The following is a 21,683-nucleotide window of genomic DNA, read 5'->3' as shown; positions in this document are numbered from 1 at the left end:
AACTGTCGACAGGAATGTTTGTTAGAAATGCAAAAGACCTTTGTCCTCAGCTTATCATTGTTCCATACAACTTTGAAGCTTATGAAGAGGTAATACCAGAACTTAAAAGTGTAAAGGATTTATATGTTGCTCTGAGGCTGTCTAACCTTGTTAGTCTATTGCAGGTGGCTGATCACTTTTATGACATCTTACATAAGCATTGTCGAAAAGTTCAGGTGGTCCCAGGCTTCTGTTACTTTGTTGTGTTGCTTTTGTCTATTTATTGTTAATATTATTTCTCCTGAAACTTTAGGCGATAAGCTGTGATGAAGCATTTTTAGATGTCTCGGACTTGGATGATGTCGATCCTGAGATTTTAGCCTCAATGATAAGAAAAGAAGTCTTTGAGACTACTGGATGCAGTGCGAGCGCAGGGATAGGCAGTACTATGCTAATGGCTCGTCTTGCTACTAGAACTGCCAAACCAGCTGGTCAATTTCACATTCCTTCTGATAAGGTACTTACTTCTTAGGAACAACTGAAGTTTAGATGCTTTTGTTTGTTTCTAACTTCTCTATCTTATTCTTAGTTACTGTCTTTGTTTCTGCTTTTTGGGGACTGAAGGAAAATTATTACATAGGGTCTTTTTTGGTGAATCTAGTACTAACCCCTAGATTGTAAATAATTGAGTTGACTGTTCAATACTTACCATTACAACTTGGTTCAGTTTTCTGTTAGATAACTGATAGTTGTTATCTTTAACTAATTTATCAGTCCTGTATCTAGATGTTATGGTACATCTACATGCCAGAACCACGAAATTGGCATTCCCAAAGAAATAAAAGCTGGAGGCATTATCAAAAGATAAAACAGATAAAGATAAGAAAGTTGTGTATTTGCAGAACAGTGATTGTTAGAGAGCAATTCCTTTTGTCGTGTTGTCCTTACTGTTTTGTGGGGTACATGCTTGTCGTCAAATAATCTGATACATGAGAACTTGGATCAACTTCCAGTTGATGCACTTCTAGGTTTTAGTTGAGTTTGGTTCATGGTTTTTGCAGGTGGATGAGTACTTGGATCAACTTCCTGTTGATGTACTTCCTGGTGTAGGTTATGTCTTGAAGGAAAAGCTAAAGAAACATAATATCCAGACCTGCAGCCAATTACGTTTGGTTTCCAAGGTAAAAGGATTTGATAAATATAGATGTATAGGTAGCTTCTCTATTGTGGAAAATGTTATCTTATTGACCATTCATTGTCCAATGACATGTAACGACTAGAAAGTCTGATCGCTTTCCTCTTAATGGGAAAAGAATGCAAACTAAAGATTCTTGTTAAATATGATAGCTCTTTTTTTAGTCTTCCATTAATACAAAATTGAGATAATATTTTCTGGAAACAGTTTCTAACTTTCTTTAGAAAGATTGAAATGCTGACGACAGTTTTATCAACCTACAGAAGCAAACTAACCTATTGGTTTTTGCAGGATTCTCTTCAGAAGGATTTTGGAATGAAAACTGGCGAGATGCTGTGGAGCTATAGTAGAGGACTAGATCATCGGTCAGTTAGGACAGTTCAGGTTTGCCGAACAATTGAATCAATGGTCTTACGTAGTTTTCTTTCTCTATAGTTAATATTGTGGTTCTGAAATTGTGGTCTAACCGTTAATTGTACTACATAACTTCTAGTTTCATCCAAAATCTGTCATACATAATATCCAATTTTGTTTTACCATTTTCCGAAAATGAGCCATGGGGATCTCATCTTTCAGTATAGCATCGGGTTTGCCTGAAGCATGTCTAATATGTGGAGTTTTTATGGACAGGAGAACAAGTCTATAGGTGCTGACGTGAATTGGGGCGTACGGTTTAGGAATCAGCAAGATGTTTGTATTATAGTGAATAATGTTTGTTGTCTTTCATTTACAAACTTAAACTCATTTAATCTCAGCTAAGAGTTTGCTTTGGTTGTTACATCAATCATTACAGATTCAACACTTCCTTCAATGCCTTTGCAAGGAGGTCTCTTTGCGTTTGCAAGGATGTGAAATGCTTGGACGCACTTTCACACTTAAGGTATTATTGTTTCTTCTTTTGATTCGATAACTGCAAAGATTCAGCTTTTATTGATTGATTCTTCAAAGTTTCTTCTGTTGTATTGTAAGCCATGTTTGATTAAGTTAATTCATTGTGAAAATAAAGACTGAAAGTCCATGTTGCCTTTTTAGATAAAAAAGAGGAGAAAAGATGCTGCAGAACCTGCAAAGTACATGGGTTGTGGGGACTGTGACAATCTGAGCCGCTCCATCACGGTGAGTTGGTATCATGGAATCTGATGGGAAAAATATGATTTTACGGTTTTTTTCCTCATGGAACCTTATTTGACGAGCATAAGCAACTGCTATGATTTTGAATGTCTTGCCAGAAAGTAGTCATGATTCATGACCCTCTTCTTGTTATATTGTTTTTGTTGTTGGTCTTATGCATGTAATTAAACCCTTAAAAACACAATAGTTTGATTTTATGTTTGGTGTGATAGGTTCCTGTGACTACCGATGATGTAGAAGTACTTCAGAGGATAGCATGACTCTCTTTCTTGTTATTTTGTTTTTGATGTTGGTCTTATGCACGTTATTTTAAGCCCTTAAAAACCCAATGGATTGATTTTACGGTTGATGTGATAGGTTCCTGTTGCTACCGATGATGTAGAAGTACTTCAGAGGATATCAAAGAAGTTGTTTGGGTCATTTTTCTTGGGTAAGCCGGCTTCTGTTTACCTTGGATATTTTTTTTCATCTCAGATCTCTTTTAACCACTTTGCAGGAAAACTCTTCTTTCCTTTCAGATTTTGTCTCCTACTAAATAGAGAGCTCATTTAAACCTTTAGACTTTAGAATAAGAATTTGCACAAGACTAGCATTTTAGAGGGAACATCATGTCTAATGGATGATGAGTTCAATAACTCTCTAGGTCCTCTTGGACAACATTTTTTGAGCTAAAGAAACTTAAACAACTATTTGAGGAGTCTTATTCTTTTTAGCTCGTGTCTAATCGGATTTATAATCTCTAATACTGCAAAAATAGCTAAATTCTCATCCCCAGGGACAAAAACAGATAGGCCAGCAGGGCTATTTGATGGTGTGGTGGAATCTCACTATTGAATTGATGGCAGCTTTTGCTATCTGTGATTTTGTATTTTGCTATTGTTCTTCTTGTTATATCATTAGTTAGATCTTCTTGCTCAGAAATCTGAATTCTGTCATATTTTTCAACCATTGTCTTTCTGGAGGTAGATGTTAAGGAGATTCGTGGGGTCGGGCTTCAAGTTTCGAAGCTTGAAAGTGTAGATTCCTCTAAAAGAGGTAATTCTACTACATATCTTGGGCTCATATTGGGATTTCTCTTTAGTGATGACGTCCATTTTGCCATTTCAAAATTTGTTTCTCTTCTGAAAATACAATAAGATAATAAGAGTTCTTTAGTTCCCACATTTCATCGTGTCATCTTGTCAGTGGGTAATTTTTGTATCTTCATTGATTTCTAGGTTCAACGAGGACTCTGGAATCATACCTCAGCTTTGTTTCTGCCCAAACTGAACAACGTGTTAACAGTAGAGCTGCTAAAGTTGGAGGTAGCTCAGGTAATATGGAAGCTTTTATCTTCTTGCATTATGTTAAAGCTTCAAGTGGTGGCCCAAAAACACCATTTCTGGCTATATCTGACGATAAACCTCTTGATTTGTTATGAAATTTGCTGTATGATGATTGATGAATGAAGAAGGAAATTACGAATCAGAGAAATGGTAATCTATTCTTACTATAATTTTCAGCCTGTTCTAGGAGTAGGAAATTTTTTAAAGAAGTTTGTTCAGAGTGGGAGTAATGTAAAGCAAAAACCAGCTGCAAATGTCTAAGTCAGGGTAGTTAATCAGATGGGTAAATGAGATATATTGAAACTTGGGTTTGGTTTCTTTCTGCATAAGGAAAGAGTTTGATAAGTTTCAACTGTGTGAAATGGCTTCCTTTTTTTCTTGTAGCAGATTGTGAGAGACATGTGACTGCTGATGATACTCGAGTAGGAGAATCTGATCGAGCAGAATCCTCAATTCAGACGAGTGAAATCCATTCATTTAGTGAGAATCAGGCTTCATCTGTTCCACCATTGTGTCACCTCGACATGGAAGTTCTAGAGAGTCTTCCTTCGGAAGTTGTGGCAGAATTAGATCAAACCTATGGTGGGAAATTAGTCGGGTTGATTGAGAAAAGAAGAGGAAAAGGGAAAACGAAAAGCAATTCTTCACTCGTTTCACTAGATGGTGAGATCTTTTTATTTGCGCTATATGAACAACAAGCAATCTACTTCTCTTCAATGAAATGATTTTTCTTTTCTTTTTCTTTTTTTACTTTGTTCTTACGATGCAGATGTCAAGAGTGCAAACTCTCTACCATCTAAGATGTGCAGCCTAAGTACACACGAAGAAGAGGTAAAGCTTTTGCCTAACCTATGATATTTCGAGTTATATCCATTCAGTTTTCTCTGAATGAACAAGGTTTATCTGTATGACCCAAGAATCTGAGGTTCTCACTGCTAATTGGACATTTTTAAACAGGAATGTGAAGAACCTCGGCAGGGAATCTCTAGTGAACCCACTATCGAAATGGCTGATTTAATGCCTTTATCATTTAGTCAAGTGGACATATCTGTTTTACAAGAACTACCTGAAGATTTGAGAGCTGGTTTACTGGGTGCACTTCCTGCCCACAGGAAGCAACACTCACCTTCAGATACTCCTACCATGGAGACCGAACATGATAAGGAGCCAGTAGAAGTGGGTGAGGCACAGAACGAGATTGGATTCTCGGATAAGAATCTCTGGATTGGGAATCCTCCTATCTGGGTCGAGAAATTCAAAGTTAGTAGTCATCATATATTGAAGAATGTTTCAGAAATGTATTGCAAGTTAGTGGTTCAGTCAAGACCAAAATTATCATCCATCCTGCAGCATGCTATTTTCTCAATCTCAAGTTCATATGACTCAAGTGCCAATGATCTGGAGGAAGCTTTGTACAATGTCTGTGAACTTCTGAGGCAGTATATTAAGCTCAAGATAGAAGGAGATATCGAGGAGATATATCTTTGCTTCCGCCTTTTGAAAAGGTATGTTGATCTACTGTGAACTCGTTCTTACCCCTTCTGTCAGGATTTTTGCTGAAAACTAAGGATACCATTTTCCTTCAGGCTAGCTTTGAGGTGCCAATTTTTCCTGCAAGTCTACGAGATTGTCTCTCCTTTTCTTCAGGTCAGTACAGTTTCCCCGAGCTCTTCTGGGAAAACCCGGTAGTTTCACCATTGGATATTGATCATCTATTATCACTTTTTTTTTTAATTGGAGTTTGCCTTTCGTAGGCTTGTATTGGTGAAAACTATGGTGGAAACTTGAATATATCTTGAAGGAGATATTTCTTCAGCAACAACGATGTTACTATGATTTACTCGGCAGTTTGGTTGGGATCCTGAAGAGCTGGATGGGTTGAACTGGACCTGGTGGTTTGATCTTACCGGAAAACGGGTCTACATTAAGTGGAAGAAGAGATTCTTACGATACCCGTAGAGGCGAGAATGGACAGGTTTATGAACGGTGAATGCAGAGGAGAAAGCATGTGGAATTCTGCCCGGCAGGGGAGCATTTTCGACAATCACATTCTTGCATTAGAAGCCTACAGCAGTACAGGAAGTCGCAGAAAATGGCTTCAACTTCAAGATCGCTTTCATGACAGCAAGATTTGTCGGGATAAAGAGATTCAGAGGTCAGGGGAGCAGATTCAGAAGCCACTGCTGAAGCCTGCGGCCTTGTCTTTTAGCTCATCTCATCATGGTTGTCTTGTCTGGGTGTTAAAAAAACAAAACCACTGTTGTGTGAGGGAATGACCCATTTTCATGACCGACCCTCGTAAATGAAAATGATGAATACAACACGTTGATTTTTGTTCATCCAGTGTTCTACCAAACATCTCAAAGACCCCAACAAAGAGAACAAAAAAAAAAAAACAGAAACCTGAAAGAGAACAAAAACAAGGAAAAAAAAAAAAAAAAGGCAAGCATGGTTTCATCACAACATGCTTTCAGCTCTTGAAGGCAGCCTCCTGAAGAAGTTCTGAGGCATCGAAGGAATATCGATGATCCGAAGCCTCGGATGCCTCATAGCGTAAAACCCGATCGACGTGATCAGCAAGTTCATAGGCACAGTGAAGATAACTCCACAAAGGACAGTACAGAACACCAAGAACAGAACTGTTGCCCTTGGATCTCTCCAAGTCAACAAGTTTCCAACTCTCTCGCCTTGCGTAGCTAAGTCTCCTAACACCATCATGGTCTTCCCTGCAATCCCTCTTAACCTATCATACCTCTTCTTCAACACATCCCCGGATTTCGAGCTGGGGAAAGTGTCGAACTCCTCGTCCAGCTCATCGGGTAATGCAGAATCGGCTCTGGACAACCTTATATCCATGTGGGGAGGGTGTCTTGGTCTCAAGCGGTATCTGTACAGCCCGTTCACGACGCAGTACAAGAGCACAGCGGCGATGAATTTATTCGGGAGGAAAGATATGATCAAGAATGCGAAATGGGTAAGCAGAGTTTTCGTAGGACTGTTCCATTTGCAGATCCCGTCAAACCAGTTCCAGGCATAGATCAAGGCGTTGAAGAAGGAAAGAAGGCGCTCGAAATTCGCTCTTCCCCTTCTGGAACTCCACATGTTCGATCCGACATCGAGCATGTACTCGACAACTTCTTTCCCGATGGGCGGTTCGTTCCTGCCTAGCCTTATGCAGAGAATGTGAGTCGCTTGGCTCCTGAGGCTGTCCAGTTGGTAGATAGACAGAGGATTTGTGTAATGCATCTGAGGTAATAATGGTTCGGCGTATTTCTGAAGCATATCGATCATCGATCCGCAGGTGAATCTCACAGCGAGTTGGATCTCTCCCATCTTCTTCACTCCATCTGGTTTCAGAACCACGAGCGGGTAAGAATGTGTGTATACCCTCGACGTTTCGAGCGTCGAGAGACGCATCCTGATCTTCCCGATTCTCGAATCTCTCATAGAGCCACAGTTATTCGCAGGTAACAGGTGGAGATTATCAAAGACTCCTATGGTTATGACAGTGTAAGGATCGTATACCTCCCATGTGTACTGCTCATTCCATTTTGGGGAGAAACTGTCGACGATCGTCCTCGTCCTCACCCACTTCTGCCCGTATTTGGCGACACAATATGCGTCTGTGATTCCACGCCCATCCCGTGATTTCATCGGCATCAAACCAGAGGCACTGAGGATCCCAAGCTCCAACACACCAATGACTGGTGTCCATAACAGCTTGGCTGAAGCTCTGTAATCACTGCTATACTGAATAGATTCATCAAGAACATGGTACCCTCCATCTAAAGAAACTCTAAGATGAATCCTACCAGCGAATCTCCTGGTTTGATCGGTCTCTATGTGCTCGATGTTGTACCATGACGCCATTACAGGACCTGGAAATACCCTCCTCTCGACCTGCGATAACCTTATCTCGCATTTCCCTAAGCACTCTTCTCTGTTCCCTACCTTGTCTTCCACACTGAGGACTAGCGTCTCCTCGAATGGCTCAACCGCCACGAACATCATATCCTCGTTCCAGATGGGATTCAGGCTTCTGACCTGTGAGAATCGGCTCCTGAGAAGGACGTTTCCGAGAAACCCTTTTATGAACAACTCTGGATTTGTCCTGTTCCGATGAAGGGGAACAAGATCTTGAGCTTCGATGATGTTCACCCGTAAGTACCAAAGCCTTGGAGATAGATACACTTTCGAACGAGTGTTCACAACGTTTTCGCCTGTGATTGTTGCGGAATCCGAATGCCAAGCTTCGGGAAAAACCTCGTCGGCCTGAGTTCCGATCCAGACAGACAACATGATCTCGCCATGGATCTTGTTCCCGTCTCTGTCTTCCAGTTTGTACCACTGCGGAGCCAATGGACTGTCGGGAGGAACACGGGTCGGAACCTCTGCAACATCGAACTTACACTTGCCGAGAATCTCGTCGTTCTTTCGGACAGCGACTTCTAAGATATTCCCTTGAAGGCGATCGTTTGTGAAGGCGAAGGCCTCGTGGAAATCAGGGTTAGGGCTCTGGTTAGAGCTCTGTTTTGTTCTTCCTTTGTAGGCTCCGATGCTGACTTCGACGAATGAGTCACAGGTGGGTAAGCCACGGGCTCTGACGATGCGTACGTAGAGGAATTGCATGCGCTCGACCAGGTCAAAGGATGACGTCAGCCTCTCGCCGGAGATGGCTCTTCCGGCGCCGATGTCGGGGGATGTCTCTTTCAGGGAGAAGTCGCCGCCGCCGCCGCCGTTATCCGCCATTGTCGTACTCGCTGAAGAAAGAGACTGTTAAGTTACATCAACCAAACCGGAAAACAGACATAATCTAGCTCGAAGATATCAGTAATGAACAGGAGATGGACTGTTTCTTAAACATTTGGAATTTGAGAATCGGGGAGATTCACGTACCAGGAAGGAAGATGATGAAGGTTAACGGTTCACTTCTTTTTGAAATCTTGATCCCTGAGATTAGGAGATAATCCTGGGAAATTAGAATAAGTTCAAAAGATACACAAAGATAATAAGAGAGAAATACAAATTATTCTCTTAATTAAGCAATAATTAAATGACTAATTAATAATTTTTATGGAATTATCGCTCTTTCTATATTTAAAAAGATACCGAATCGTTTTTCAGGTAACCGACCGTTTGTAGATTTTTTTTTTTTTTGCAGAAAACGATTTCAAAATCATTTTTTTTTTCTCACATTATCAAAAACAAATTATTTTCACTAACTAATCCTAATTCTTCGGGACGTTACCAAATCCTTTCTCATGCATGCATGCATGCACGCACGTACGTTCATTGAAAGGGAATCCGATACCATTAATGTTTAATTAAATTATTTGTTATGTACAAATCCCAATAAATTACAAAACCAGAACAGAACAGAAACTACGAATAAATATACATACACTAGTAATAATGAGTTCTTCTCCCACCTCAGTTTCCGAACTCTTACATCACATCTGAGACTCCAGAAACGTCAAGACCGCCAAACCGGCGGCTCCGACATCATCGTCCAACACATATTCCGCCGGAGAATGACTTATTCCTCCGCGGCACCGCACGAACCACATACCCACCTGCCGGAAAATCCCCACCGACGAAGTAGATTAGTCTAGTCTTTGGCTATATAAACAGGCATGACCTTTGACTAGCGTGTTTCCATCATACGGAACAGTAAAAATCCTAGAACAAATGCGATATCTTAAACGATATCTATCGCAGTTTCCCTGTATGAATTCCAATCAGACACCGGCGTCTTGCATTCCTGTTATCAGTCCAGCTTCAAGAGAAAAGGAAACTTGGCATAGTGTAACACATCTTGGTTCACTGGTGAATAGAGGAGGAAACCTTTCCATATATTATTCATATTCGTATTCCTCGTGGAACCGTTATTTCTCCGATGCTGATGTAGTTTTTCTTTTAAAATTAGCTGTGAAGCAATGGAAATCTCCCCTGGTGGTGGGATCTTAAGTCTACGTTTGAGTGCAAGAAAGCGGATGGAGAGGAATATTAGTCATACCTTGGTTAGATGCGACATGGCCATTGCATCATGTCCAGCTCCGCTCATTAGCGTGGGGATTTCTTCTTGATTCTCCCCTGTCATTCTCTTCAAGGCAATCTGAGCTGCTGATTTCAGCTGTGAAGTCAGATCTGGGTCGGATATTACTGCATTCGCGTCGTGCTGTAATAATAAAAAGTGGAAGATTCAGAAGTTAGAAAAAAAAAACCAGAAACCTTCCCCATCCAAGAACTCGAGGAGAACAGTAAGGTTTCAACCCTCTTTACCTTGCGTTCAATGGAGCATAACAGAGATCGTTTATCGCATATCTGGTACACCCTAGTTGACAACTCCTGCAGAATAGTTTCCCGTCCTACATCATCTATGGTACGTAAATCCACAGTGAACATTACCTGATTTCATAGACCCCATCTCACCAAAATCATTCAAAGTTTATCAAAACCAGATGGATGATTAGAAACAACAGTGGAAAAGAGATTGATTTTATTGCCTGGCCTGGGATGACATTACTAACACTCGGCCACGTCGAGATTTCTCCAACAGTGCAGACAAGCGAACTGGCAAGAGATTCTACCATGTCCCCATTGCATAAACCACCGTCACAAGATAAGTAATCTTTAGGGTATTTGCAAACACTTTCAAGAAGTAGAATCAGTTCTGCTGAACCGGACATAGGGTCCTTCCGCAAAGACATTGGAACTGTTCCAGCATGTCCCTGAGAACCTTTTACAGTAACCTGCAGAATTCTGTTCCCATTGGGTTTCATATAGTCTTCTCCAAGATTACAACATGTACTCGGGTATTCAAAGCGGTACCTTCAGTCTCGTCTGACCTGCGATGCCTTTCACTACCCCGAGAGGATAACCGACCCATTCCAGAACAGGGCCTTGCTCTATGTGAATCTGCAGCAGAAGCACACTCATCATTATCATACCACAAAAAAAATACATTATGCGGAAAAAGGAATGCTCTAGCTCCTTAGGTAAAGTGCAAGTTCATCGAGGAGACGGATGTGAGCTAACATTTGTGAGACAAGATGACATGAAGGCTTGGTTTACCTCTACATAGCCCCAAACAGATGATGGATCGTACTTCAGCTGCAAAAGACTTTCCTGAGTTATGTCAATGGAGTTCTCTCTAAGAGCATCTTTCAAGGTGACTCCACTAATTGAATGTAAAGAAGGATAAGTCAGTAAAAATAATTCAATCTACAGATGGGGAAGAAACCGAGGTTCCTGAAGAAAACCTTTTGTCAGAGATCTCCAGGCCAGAGACTGGCATGATACCAGCCAAAGCAGCACTCCCTAGGAATGTAGACTGAAACCTCACTCCCTCCTCATCACTAAACGCAATCACCTGCAAAGTTAGATTTACAGATTTATCTTAATGAAATCTGTAGCAGAAATTTTAAATATGTAAACTATCTCACTCCGTTAGAGGTATAAACTAAGTTAATTTCATCACTAGCTCTTAACTTCATGCAATATATTACTTGACGAACCTCAACAGGCCGTTTTAATCCTCCCAATCTGCCATTGACTTTCAGAACCTTCAGCGCGTTATGCCCAATGAGCCATCATATTTACCAGCATCAACAACTGTATCCTGTTTAAACAAGCAAGCATCAACCATTTCAGGCATTACAACCTCATGTAAGATCACAATACAAGCGAAATAAGTTGGTTGTAAAAGAACAGAGGAACAATGAGGCACCAGAAAAGAACAAATGAAGGGTGATGATGGTGGTGGTGGTGGATGAAGGGATAAGATCTGGGAGAAGGAGGAACCGTCGCCATGGCTGGAGAAAGCTTGCGACAACTTATTTCGCTTGTATTGTGATCTTACATGAGGAGGTAATGCCTGAAATGGTTGATGCTTGCTTGTTTAACATCCAACTTATTTCCGTACTGGAGAAGAGAAGGTTCTCCGGGAGAGATCCATTGCCATCATGCCATGATCACGTCTTCTCGATTTTTTTTCCACTTGGGGACTTAAGTCTGCAGGTTCCTCGTCTAGAGCGAAATGTTCCATAACCGGAAGCAACAAGCTCAGCATACGAATACCGGTTTGGAAATTGAGGCACATAAACCGGTTACCAGCTTCCTAATTTGCTTACCGGGACCGAATTTTCCAGCCGTTGCAACCCACATATTGACCGGACTATGTAAAAGACTTCGGTAACTTCATTCTCTTGCACAAACTTTACACCCAAAAAAACAAGAAAATAAAAGTTATACTGCTCTTCTTCTAATACATGTACTGCTTCTTCACCCATTTGCACCATTTATACCTACAAAACGTCTAACATAAACACGGTTTTTGTTCCCGGAAATCAGACCCGAATCATGAACAGAACAAAAACAATGCTGGGATTTTCAATGTGGTTTGATCTTAAAGCTTCACTCTTCACTTGGATGGTTGTCAGAGACAGTCCCCTCAGATGACATTTCTTCATTTGTTTTCACACGTTCTTCTTCCTCCACGTCTAGCTGTTCAACCTTTGTGGGCTCAGGAAGTATCTCCTTCAACTCGTCCTCCGAAACTCGTTCCTCTTGCCTCTCTTTCAGAAGATCATCAGAAGGAAGCAGTTGTTTCCCGGGCTCGCTCTTCTCACCATCTTCTGGGTCTGCAGGTCCATGTTGGTTGGTAGATTCTGGAACTAACCTTTTGATCTCTGGTGAGCTTGAGCCTGTCATGCCAGTAGCTGCTTGGAAACTCGCTCTTGGCACTAGTGATGATGCTAATAAGGGAACAGCTTCAACCAATGGTGATATGTTTACCAAAGAGGAAGATGATTCCGCATTGTTCAGGCAGGGAGGAGGTAAGTCAGGCTGAGCAGACCCTGAAGTACCGTCAAGTGACTGAGATAGCTGAGCCAAAGGAACAGAGGAAGATGAGGGATTGCCAAGAGATCCACTTTGCACATTGCGGCTGCTACTGGCAATATCTTTAGGCATCTGAGCCGGCCCATGTGATGATCTACGTTTCTTTTCCTTCCGTAAACTATGTCTCGGGTCCTTGGGGGCAGAGGGAGGAGGCTCTGGTATCACGAAGGGTGGGATGGTGGTAGAATCTTTACCATATAGGACACGGACTGATTGAGCTATTGCTGACACTGATGGAGGTAGACTGGGTTCTGGTGACTTAAGAGGGGCACTTACAGCATCTCGCAGCCAATGAGGTAACTTATTCTCTGACGAGCTACTTCCAACGTCTTTCCCCTTCAGAACGGAGAGATTCAACACTGGATTTTGATCAGGCAAAAACCCTGGGCTGGCAGATTTCCCCAGGAACATATGACTGCTGGAGTCAGGCATTGGAGGTAATGGCCTATCTAGAAAACATGGCAGTTTTCCACGCTTAATGGCATCTCGTTCTTCTGTTCTTTGTGCGCTGAAAGAGCTTAAACTATTCAAGCCTAGGGAGCCTAAATTGCCGATCCCAAGAGAGTTGAGCGGGAACCCCCTCTCGTTGGGAATATTTACCGATGGTCCTGGTCTTTCAGATGGCCCAGCAGAAGAATCTCCAGCAAGACTCTCAGATCGCAGCATCATAGGGGGAAAAGGCTCACCTCGCAACCCCAAATGATCTGATGGCTCATATAAGGGAAGGGTGGAAGCTAGATCACTTAATCCGAGTTTCATGTCAGTCAAATGGGAGTGGAACCTTGGAGGATTAACGAACTTTGCTCCATGTAAGGCCCGAGACATCATACCCTCCGGAATACCAGGAAACAATGAAGATCTGGTAGATTTTGCTGGCTTGCTCGATTTTGAAGGCAGAGAAGAAAGATTATCCAAAAATTTACGCTGCTCTTCCTCCCACCTTGCTGCTAGGTACTCGGGTGTTTTAAATTTTGAGAATTTTAATCTTTGGTCTCTCAGCATAATCTCCCAATTTCCATACCCATGTCTGCGAACCCCGATCCAGAGAGAATCGAGTTCATCCTCAGACCATGCATCTACTCTTGTTTTCTTCTTCTGAAAGTGACCAACCGCAGAGCCTGTTCTCAACATTATATTCTCCAGAACCTTCCTGTGGTTATCCGGAATAGACGAAAGTACTGAAGGCAACTGATCCAATCCCAAAGGAGGGAACTCTTTCTTTTGCTGGTTGAAGACTGGTGGATCCAATGGCGGGATTTTCAAATTGGGTAGGAACGGCATCGGTGGTATGGCTGGCATGTCTTGCATTGAGTTTCCAACACCTTCAAATCTATTCCCCAGTGAAAGGTTGGGTAACAAATCTTGCTGAGAAGTTCCCATGGTTTTGGGATCATGTGGAAATGGAAATCGAGGAAGTAGTTTGCCTTCAAAAGGTAGGTAAGGAAACGGAAATTTCTCCTGGAAATCAGCAAAATCAGCACCAGAACTTTGCAGACGATCAGAATCCCCTGGCAGAGGAACTAGAGGGAACTGCAAGGGAAATAAATTGTTAAACCATTAATTCATATTTCTGTAATTGTGTATGGAATCACATTAAATGGAGGGAGAGGATACCGGACGAAGTGGAAGCCAATCATACAGATTATTGTTTCCAGGTGGCTGCTGAGGAGCTTCCTCTTGCATGTCGTGCGGCTTCAATCTACCCAAGGTGGGATCCTGCTCATTAAGTTCTCTATCAACTGAGAGTGACCGCTCCGAGATTGGGGGCAAACTGAAAGGGAACTCCGGTCCTCTCAGCGTTCTGCTCTTTCTGCCACTTGACCTTGAATAAATTCTCCTTTGGAATTCAGGTTGATTGAAATTAGGAGCACACAGTCCCAGAACTGGGAGATTGTTGGGTGGATAGACTAAATCGTGATAATCTGGAGTATGGTCTGAAGAACTGTCAATTTTGAGATTGATCAGATTGTCTAGACTTGGGTTTGAGGTAGGTGTTCTTTTTAGTGCATCAGTTTGTTGAGCAGCTTCGCCATCTTCCAAGTCAATCATGTGAGAATTTTCTTGGACTTGTTTAGCTGCTTCAGGATGTAACTCGGGTCCCTGCAATGTGCTGCTAGGAAAAGACTCTTCAATCGCATTCCTTTCAGATAGCCGCTTCTTTTGCCTTGCTCGCAGCCTAGCACTAATTAGCAAAACAATGATATACACATCAAGATCTTGAGAAGGGTTTTATTTTACAGGCAATTGGACATAACTAATCAGATGCTTCAACAAGACCCAAAGAAACCTCGAAACAGGAAGATCCTCCAAATGTTAAAGAAATTCATTTTCTTCCGGTCGTTGGACGCATAAACTATTTCAGCAAAAGCAAATAAACTCATAAGGGAAGCAAGACAATAAACCGTATGCAATAATAAATCACAGGAGAAAATAAAATTTGTCAGATACATGCAAAAAGAACAGACAACTTCCACCTTCTCTGTAGTTAATCATTCGCATCAACACCAGTGCCACTATTAGCAGACTCAGCAGTAGAAATCCATATTTATTCCATTGCATATTTTTCTAAAGTAAGCATATACAGGAAAATAAGTAGACAGCGGTGACTTCAACTTACAACTTTTCTTTCAGAGCTCGTCCGGCAGGTGTGTACTCCTTCTTGGGCCCTGGTTCTGGCTCTTTCTCTTCTTCACCGCCGCTCTGCAAAGTTATAGGACAACTATAATAAACACGAAGAGGGTATCCATAGTCACAAACAAGATGCTTCCAGGAGTATGAGAAAATGGGTACCTCGCTCAATGCTTGAACGGGATGAGGGGCATACGCTTCTCTATAAGAAACAGCTTTTCTCAGGCGCTTCCCTCTGCCAAGTGCTGCTTCTTCCTCGCTTTGATACTTCTCCCATCTACGCATACAGTGGTTAAAATAAAAACCAGTTAAACAAGAAGCAAAAGCAAGGACTACCAGTTCAGCCAAAGTCATTTGACTCTGAAATTTAATAATGAGAAACATTTAATAAACCACTGGTATGCAAGGAATTGTACATCTAACAGAACCGATAATGCATTGTCATCATTGCACAACTCCAGATATGCTTCCCAGCAAAGAGATATGTTTATAAAGTATCTCGAATTCTTCAATTGAATGTTAAAGAATTCTCACCTTACACGCAGAAGCCTGTCCCATTCATTTTCTTCAGTAACATTCACCATATCATCCTCTTTCCTCTCTGAACTCTGTGCACCAGTGTCATCAGTCATAAGTGCAGGTGATTCAGCTCCACCTTGCTCTTCAGCTGCTTCCTCAATCCATTCCACTGGCTGCTTAAAAAGAAATCAATATTTAAACCATAACAATGTAAGCAATTACTGGCTATTTGGAGGTAGAAAATAGCAATGAAAAGAATCACACTAAAAGTATCCTTCTCTTAATGATAAACCAACCACAAGCAACCCTCAAGTCATAGAATATCAAAAACTGTAAATTCTTTTGCAACCAATTTGAGAAGCAAGCACATTCTGTCCTGCATGTACATCTGATTAAATCTGTCTGATTGTTCCCTATTTAATCAGTTAGTATTATGCTATCTATAATCTCCAAAAGTCGGCTTCTGTAAGAGATTTCAAAAACAAATGTTCACCAATAACTTGCATCAGTAGTATATCAAATTATAACACTGCATACCAGTATATTTGCTCAAGTGCTATCCATTAAGCAAGACGAGCATATGGACATGACCTCACCTTTACTGAGCCAAGCATATCATTCTCCAAATCTGTATCAGCGCTGTCACTGGAACCTGATTGAAGGTTTGACCGGTCAAGCAACTTCATAATTGCATTTTCATCCCACACTATCCTCCCAGTACCATCTGTACATTTGTCCTGGTAAACATCTCCCAAGCCACCACCCTTTTTCCTGTTCTTGCCTTCTAAATCTATTATGACGCCCACTTCTCCGTTACTTTCACATGTATCTTTCTTATGCTCACTCAGAGGATTGTTGAAAAGCTCTTCAGTTCCCCAGCGTAGAATATCTTCAACTTCCTTTTGTGATCCAGACTTGTTTACAAAAAGCTGATCCAGCATCAACTTCTTCTTTGCCAGCTGTAGAATGCGCTCTTCCACACTGGCACGCACAACAAGCCTATAAACCAAAAGGCGCTTCGATTGCCCAATTCGATGAGCTCTATTCATAGCTTGGATATCAGCATGAGGGTTGAAATCAGAATCATAGATAATGACAGTATCAGCTGTTGCCAAATTGATACCAAGACCACAGGCGCGTGTGGATAACAGAAAAACAAACCGACTTTTGTCTTGGTTAAAACGGGCTATGGCAATCTGGCGATCAGCTACAGAAACAGAACCATCCACTCTTTCATATGTTTTAGGGCCGAACTCTACATTCATGTAATCTTCCAGAATGTCAAGAAGCTTTGTCATCTGTGAGAATATCAGAACTCTATGCCCTTCGTTCCGTAGCTCCTTAAGCATGGAATGCAACAGAGTCAACTTAGCTGAAGCTTTTATCCTCATCTCATGAAGAAACTCCATTGATCCAGATTCTGGCTCAGTGCCTGGTATGAGATATGGGTGATTGCACACCTTCCTCAACTGCATCACAATGTTCAGCATTGATTGCTGAGCCACCCCCTTTCCAATATTCCGTAGTATCTGATAGTTCTTAGTTAGCATTGCACGATAATATTCAGCCTGGATTGAAGTCAACTCAACCGGCACCATCCTCTCTGTCTTTGGTGGAATATTTTGCATGGCATCTTTTTTAAGCCGCCGAAGCATATGTGGAGCAACAAGTTTCTTCAGTTCCTCTACTTTCTGAGCAGTTGTTAGATCATGAAACTTTTCTTCAAAAGAAGATAAAGAAGGAAATGATGATGGTTGCAAGAAGTTGAGAAGATTATACATCTCACCAATGTTGTTCTGAAGAGGCGTTCCTGTCAAAAGCACGCGATGCTCGAAGGAAAATGTATTGAGCAAGCTAAACAGCTTACTTTCTGAATTCTTTAGACGATGCCCTTCATCAACAAGAAGGACTTCCCATGGAACTCCACGGAGATGAGATGAATCAGCTAGAACCATTTCATAAGTAGTTAAGAGGACATTAAATTTGTAGGAACTTGTTCTCTTATTTGCCCCCTTAGAATCCTTGGACTGCCACTCATATTCACGAATTATGGCTCTTGCTTTTGCCCCACCATGATACTCCACAACATTTAGGAACGGTGCCCAAAGAGAAAACTCTGAAAGCCAGTTTGGCATTGTTGATAGCGGAACCAAAACTAAGCAAGGCCTTGCAACTTTAAATTCAAAATAAAGTGACGAAAGAAATGCACAGGCAGACACAGTTTTCCCGAGCCCCATTTCATCAGCAAGGATCACATTTTTGGATTTATACCAGCATTTACGCAACCAATTCAGGGCCTCGAGTTGATGAGGAAACAAGGCACCCCCTTTGAGTTCCGCAGGTTGTTCTGTAAGGGTAGCAATCTCGCTATGCTGACCCTCACCCCTTTCTCTTGGCGAATGATCCTTGGCAACAGCTTTTTCCAATGTTTTCTGCTCAAACTGCTCAAAGAGATCTATTAAATGGGACGACTTCTTAAGAACAGGCTCCTCCAAGCTTTCCCATGTGCATTCATCATAAGCAAGTCCTGTCCATTTTACATAAGCTTCGCGTTCACCATCTTTTGAAACACGCAGAGCAATTACACGCTGAGGCTGTTTCCATCTGTCCTCACAGATATTTATAATGGTGGTTCCATACTTTGATTTGTAATTCTCTAGCTTTCTTTTAGCGAGAACTTTCAGGTCTGATTCAGAAATCCAATTGTTATGAATATGAGATTTTCCCATCCACTTAACTAGAAACTCATAAGATACGGCCTCTTCACTATGGCATGAAGTTTTCGCAGCAATAGGCTCCTTAACTTTTTCCTCAGATACTGTATCATTTTCTCCCATGTCCTGATGTGCTTCTTTAAGTGTCACATGTGTTTCACTAACTTTTATTTCTTCATTCTCCTCATGTGTACTCAGAGTTACATCAGCATTGTCCTCCGAAAGCATCTTTTGTTTCCCCTCAATCAAATTGCCAGAAACTACAGAAGATTCATCGATATCGTTATCCTCCATAGGTGAATCCTTGTTATTTTCATCTGTACAATCAGCATTTCTAGTGCATGCTTCATCCATGGAATATTCACCTGTCTCAGAACACAAGTCCATTCTATTTTCAGCAATTCTTTCGTCTACTTTAGCATCTTCTGCGAAGCCTTCCTCTGGCTGCTTATCCTGGTCCTCACTACCTTGTAAATTATCAGGATACCGAACATCTGAAAGAGCACCATAACAAGAGAATGTATTCTGTCCCCGGATACGGCATCCCAGAACTCTATCGACCTGTTGAAAGCCAACAAAGAGAAAAAAGAAAAAAAGAAAAGCATCACTAAGCAACAAGCAACACATAAGTCAACTGAAACAGAACAAGCATAGATAATGCAAGATATTCTGAAAGAACACTAGGAACTTTATGATGGCAACAACAAGGATATTCATTACCTGAAGAGAGTTTTTGTCATCCATGAAACTCGAGGGTTTTTCTGTTTTACATGATGCCCAATTTTCCTCCTTGAGACACTTCTGCATGATTAACAAGTTTATCTAAATTAGTACGCATAATTAACGAAAATCAGCATAAGAACAAATGAAGATAGAGGATAGGATTTAAGTTTTCTTTCCCACATGAGGCCTGTTAGATATATCTACCCAATTTGATTACTTCACAATTCTCTTCTTAAAAGTTACAGAGAATAAGCCATCAATTATTGCCGTGACAGGTTAGCTACTTCCAGAAACGCAAGCAAACTTACGATCTCATGCAATGGAACAAAAGTATGGGTTAAATATTTCAGAGTCCAGGGAATTGCATAGTAAATTACTGTCACTTCCACGTAATGACAAGTGAAACTATTGAGTTCAGATAGGAAAATCAAAGATATCAGATGGAACAAACGTTAGGATGAACTAAATGTCACGATGCTTGGATCCGTATACAGTACAAATTCATGACAATAACAACCAAGATTCTTTTAATTAATCCTAAAGATATTCAAATAAGTAAAGGTTATCGGAGAAACAAACAAGAACCACTTATGGAGATTCTTATTACACAACAATTTCTGAAAAATTTTGATATCATTATTTGCTTCAGCACACACTCGTTAAGTTATAAGGAACTCAAGAAGATGTGGAAAGAGGATATTATTCTTACATGAATCATCAGTGCAACAGAACCATACCTCAGCTTTCCCTTGTGTGTCTATACTGGATAGGTCTTTGGACAGAGACCTTAACACCAGACGGTTTATGATTTTCTTCTTTTTGGATGATTTACTAGATCCTGTATTTACATCACCCATTTTGGGCAAACTTGTCTTGCAAATGTTAGCAGTGCGCCTTCCGTTATCTGTCTTGCACTTCTTGAGACTGTCCTTGTTATTGCTTTGATGCTTTCGCTTTTTCCCTTTGCTCTTTCCATCCACCACCGAAACATCGTTCTTGTTTTCTGCAATCTCATTACAAGCCAGTTCGAGCTTCTCCTCAGATGCTTCACCATTCCTCTCTGGATTGGTATTAAGTTTAGATTCAGAAAGATCATCAGTAGCCAATGATGATTTCATCTCAGAAGGATGATCCGCAGGTATTAGGTCTGATTTCCTTAGATCATCTACTCTATGACAGGATGTATCTGATTGGCCATCCTTGGACGTAAGATCGAGTTCAGCTGCAGAACACCCATCCATCAGGGAGGGGCCAACTTCCTTTTCCAAGGATTTGCTTCCCTCGGCCAAAACAGATTTTCCTTTCGTTGAAGATTGTTCTCTTGAAATAACGGAACTAGAAAAAGTTGGGGATGCTTTCTCACACCCAGACGACTTTAATCCTGCTTGTGAATTTTTCTTGACGGTCTTGGTCCTCGTCCGCTTTGCAATTGCATCTAGGCAATTGGTAGGCTTGAGTGCATCATTCTTCTGGGAGCATTCCGGGCATATCCACTTCCCATTCGGGATTTTCTAAAGAAGAAAATATAAGTAAAATAAATTCCCAAATTCGCTATTGCAAATCTACCACTTTTAACAGCACATAAATTATTTACCTTAAGAGGGGGTTTGAGGCAATCGATATGATAGGTCCGAGGACAACTATCACAGCAGAGTAAATCGCCACCAAGGTCGCAAATCACACATTCAAAGTAGTACTGGAAACAGAAGAGAAGTGAATACCATAAATCAAATATGAAAAATGACACCCTGAAATAATGTCATAAGGGAAAAAGCCTTCAGAACAACACCAACAAAGAAAATAGTAAATGGGGAATATAAAGTTACCCCATCATTTCCTTTCTTTTTAGAAAAGGACCTTTCAAGTGTTGCTTCAGCTCTAAGTCTGCGCTTTGACGATTTAGCTGGAGAAGTAAATCTCAGAGACTTTGCGGTCACCGAAGTATCTTCTTTGCTATTAGATAAATCCGGACCACATGGAAGTTTTCTCCGTTTCCGCTTCATGACCCAATCTCTATTAATCATTTCACAGCTTGATGAACAGTTATCTTTCATTTTTTACTCTATGTTCTCATATTATCTGCCTTGCCCCAATATTACAACTAGATCTTTGCGTATAAGTTGATGTGTAAACTCTATACAAAAGCGACCTCGCCACAAGAATGCCACAGTCGAATGCCCTATTTCCATCAAAGGAATTGTTAATCAGAAAGCAACATAGAGAAAAAGGAAGCAAATTACAACAAGTACGACACACCAGATTTTGGGCTTCTGCAAACTGATAAGATGAGTGTCTCTGAGTTAGTATTCTAGTTATCCCACATGAAGATCACAGCTACAAATATACTAACAAAAACCAGGCATCACAAGTTAACCTCTACATGCAATTTTTAAGGAAGAAACATACGCTGTAAAATTAAATTCTCGATGACATGATAGCAACTGCTCCATAGTGGTGGTTAGATGTAGGCATCCTCAGAAATATTGGACAAAAAAGTGCTGAGGAAAAACAAGGCGAATACTCAAACTAAATAAGAAATGTAAAAAAAAAAAGAAGCAACATTATAGA

General features: G+C 41.0%; 3 protein-coding genes and 1 pseudogene across 5 annotated transcripts in view; 1 reads left to right on the top strand and 3 right to left on the bottom strand.

The window, feature by feature from the left end:
• LOC104812918 (DNA repair protein REV1) overlaps positions 1–5,967 on the top strand; it is a 9,063-nt gene extending 3,096 nt beyond the window's left edge. For 2 of the 3 annotated variants that reach the window (XM_010540331.2, XM_010540329.2), the window contains exons 9-24: positions 13–89; positions 165–215; positions 293–496; positions 1,041–1,160; positions 1,466–1,558; positions 1,805–1,864; positions 1,968–2,054; positions 2,207–2,290; positions 2,663–2,735; positions 3,272–3,340; positions 3,523–3,618; positions 4,015–4,293; positions 4,400–4,461; positions 4,588–5,135; positions 5,217–5,277; positions 5,385–5,967. In XM_010540331.2, the coding sequence (XP_010538633.1) occupies positions 13–89; positions 165–215; positions 293–496; positions 1,041–1,160; positions 1,466–1,558; positions 1,805–1,864; positions 1,968–2,054; positions 2,207–2,290; positions 2,663–2,735; positions 3,272–3,340; positions 3,523–3,618; positions 4,015–4,293; positions 4,400–4,461; positions 4,588–5,135; positions 5,217–5,277; positions 5,385–5,429 (2,009 nt within the window). In that variant the 3' untranslated portion in view covers positions 5,430–5,967. The remainder of the gene's footprint in view (positions 1–12; positions 90–164; positions 216–292; positions 497–1,040; positions 1,161–1,465; positions 1,559–1,804; positions 1,865–1,967; positions 2,055–2,206; positions 2,291–2,662; positions 2,736–3,271; positions 3,341–3,522; positions 3,619–4,014; positions 4,294–4,399; positions 4,462–4,587; positions 5,136–5,216; positions 5,278–5,384) is intronic. The other variant, XM_010540330.2, reaches the window with a different exon arrangement.
• On the bottom strand, positions 5,866–8,667 carry LOC104812919 (FT-interacting protein 1). Its single transcript, XM_010540332.1, has 2 exons — positions 8,527–8,667; positions 5,866–8,390 (listed from the first exon to the last, which is right to left on the bottom strand). The coding sequence occupies exon 2, from the start codon at positions 8,377–8,379 to the stop codon at positions 6,088–6,090; it is 2,292 nt and encodes a 763-aa protein (XP_010538634.1). The 5' UTR covers positions 8,380–8,390; positions 8,527–8,667; the 3' UTR covers positions 5,866–6,087.
• Positions 8,668–8,938: 271 nt separating this feature from the next.
• On the bottom strand, positions 8,939–11,930 carry LOC104813353 (annotated as a pseudogene).
• LOC104812917 (protein CHROMATIN REMODELING 4) overlaps positions 11,808–21,683 on the bottom strand; it is an 11,856-nt gene continuing 1,980 nt past the window's right edge. The window contains exons 2-11 of the mRNA XM_010540327.2: positions 20,942–21,294; positions 20,710–20,811; positions 19,853–20,626; positions 19,113–19,193; positions 16,275–18,953; positions 15,694–15,851; positions 15,322–15,436; positions 15,149–15,231; positions 14,146–14,713; positions 11,808–14,061 (exon numbers count right to left, since the gene is read on the bottom strand). Of these exons, the coding sequence (XP_010538629.1) occupies positions 12,046–14,061; positions 14,146–14,713; positions 15,149–15,231; positions 15,322–15,436; positions 15,694–15,851; positions 16,275–18,953; positions 19,113–19,193; positions 19,853–20,626; positions 20,710–20,811; positions 20,942–21,169 (6,804 nt within the window). The 5' untranslated portion in view covers positions 21,170–21,294 and the 3' untranslated portion in view covers positions 11,808–12,045. The remainder of the gene's footprint in view (positions 14,062–14,145; positions 14,714–15,148; positions 15,232–15,321; positions 15,437–15,693; positions 15,852–16,274; positions 18,954–19,112; positions 19,194–19,852; positions 20,627–20,709; positions 20,812–20,941; positions 21,295–21,683) is intronic.

The sequence above is a fragment of the Tarenaya hassleriana genome, unplaced genomic scaffold (genome assembly GCF_000463585.1).
Source record: "Tarenaya hassleriana unplaced genomic scaffold, ASM46358v1 Cleome2, whole genome shotgun sequence".
Lineage (NCBI taxonomy): Eukaryota > Viridiplantae > Streptophyta > Magnoliopsida > Brassicales > Cleomaceae > Tarenaya > Tarenaya hassleriana.
Note: the sequence above shows the minus strand (reverse complement) of the source record. Positions and strands in the feature narration are given on the sequence as shown.

Bases quoted from the DNA above. Each gene is read 5' to 3' on its own strand.
- LOC104812919 (XM_010540332.1), bottom strand. From the start codon at position 8,379: ATGGCGGATAACGGCGGCGGCGGCGGCGACTTCTCCCTGAAAGAGACA.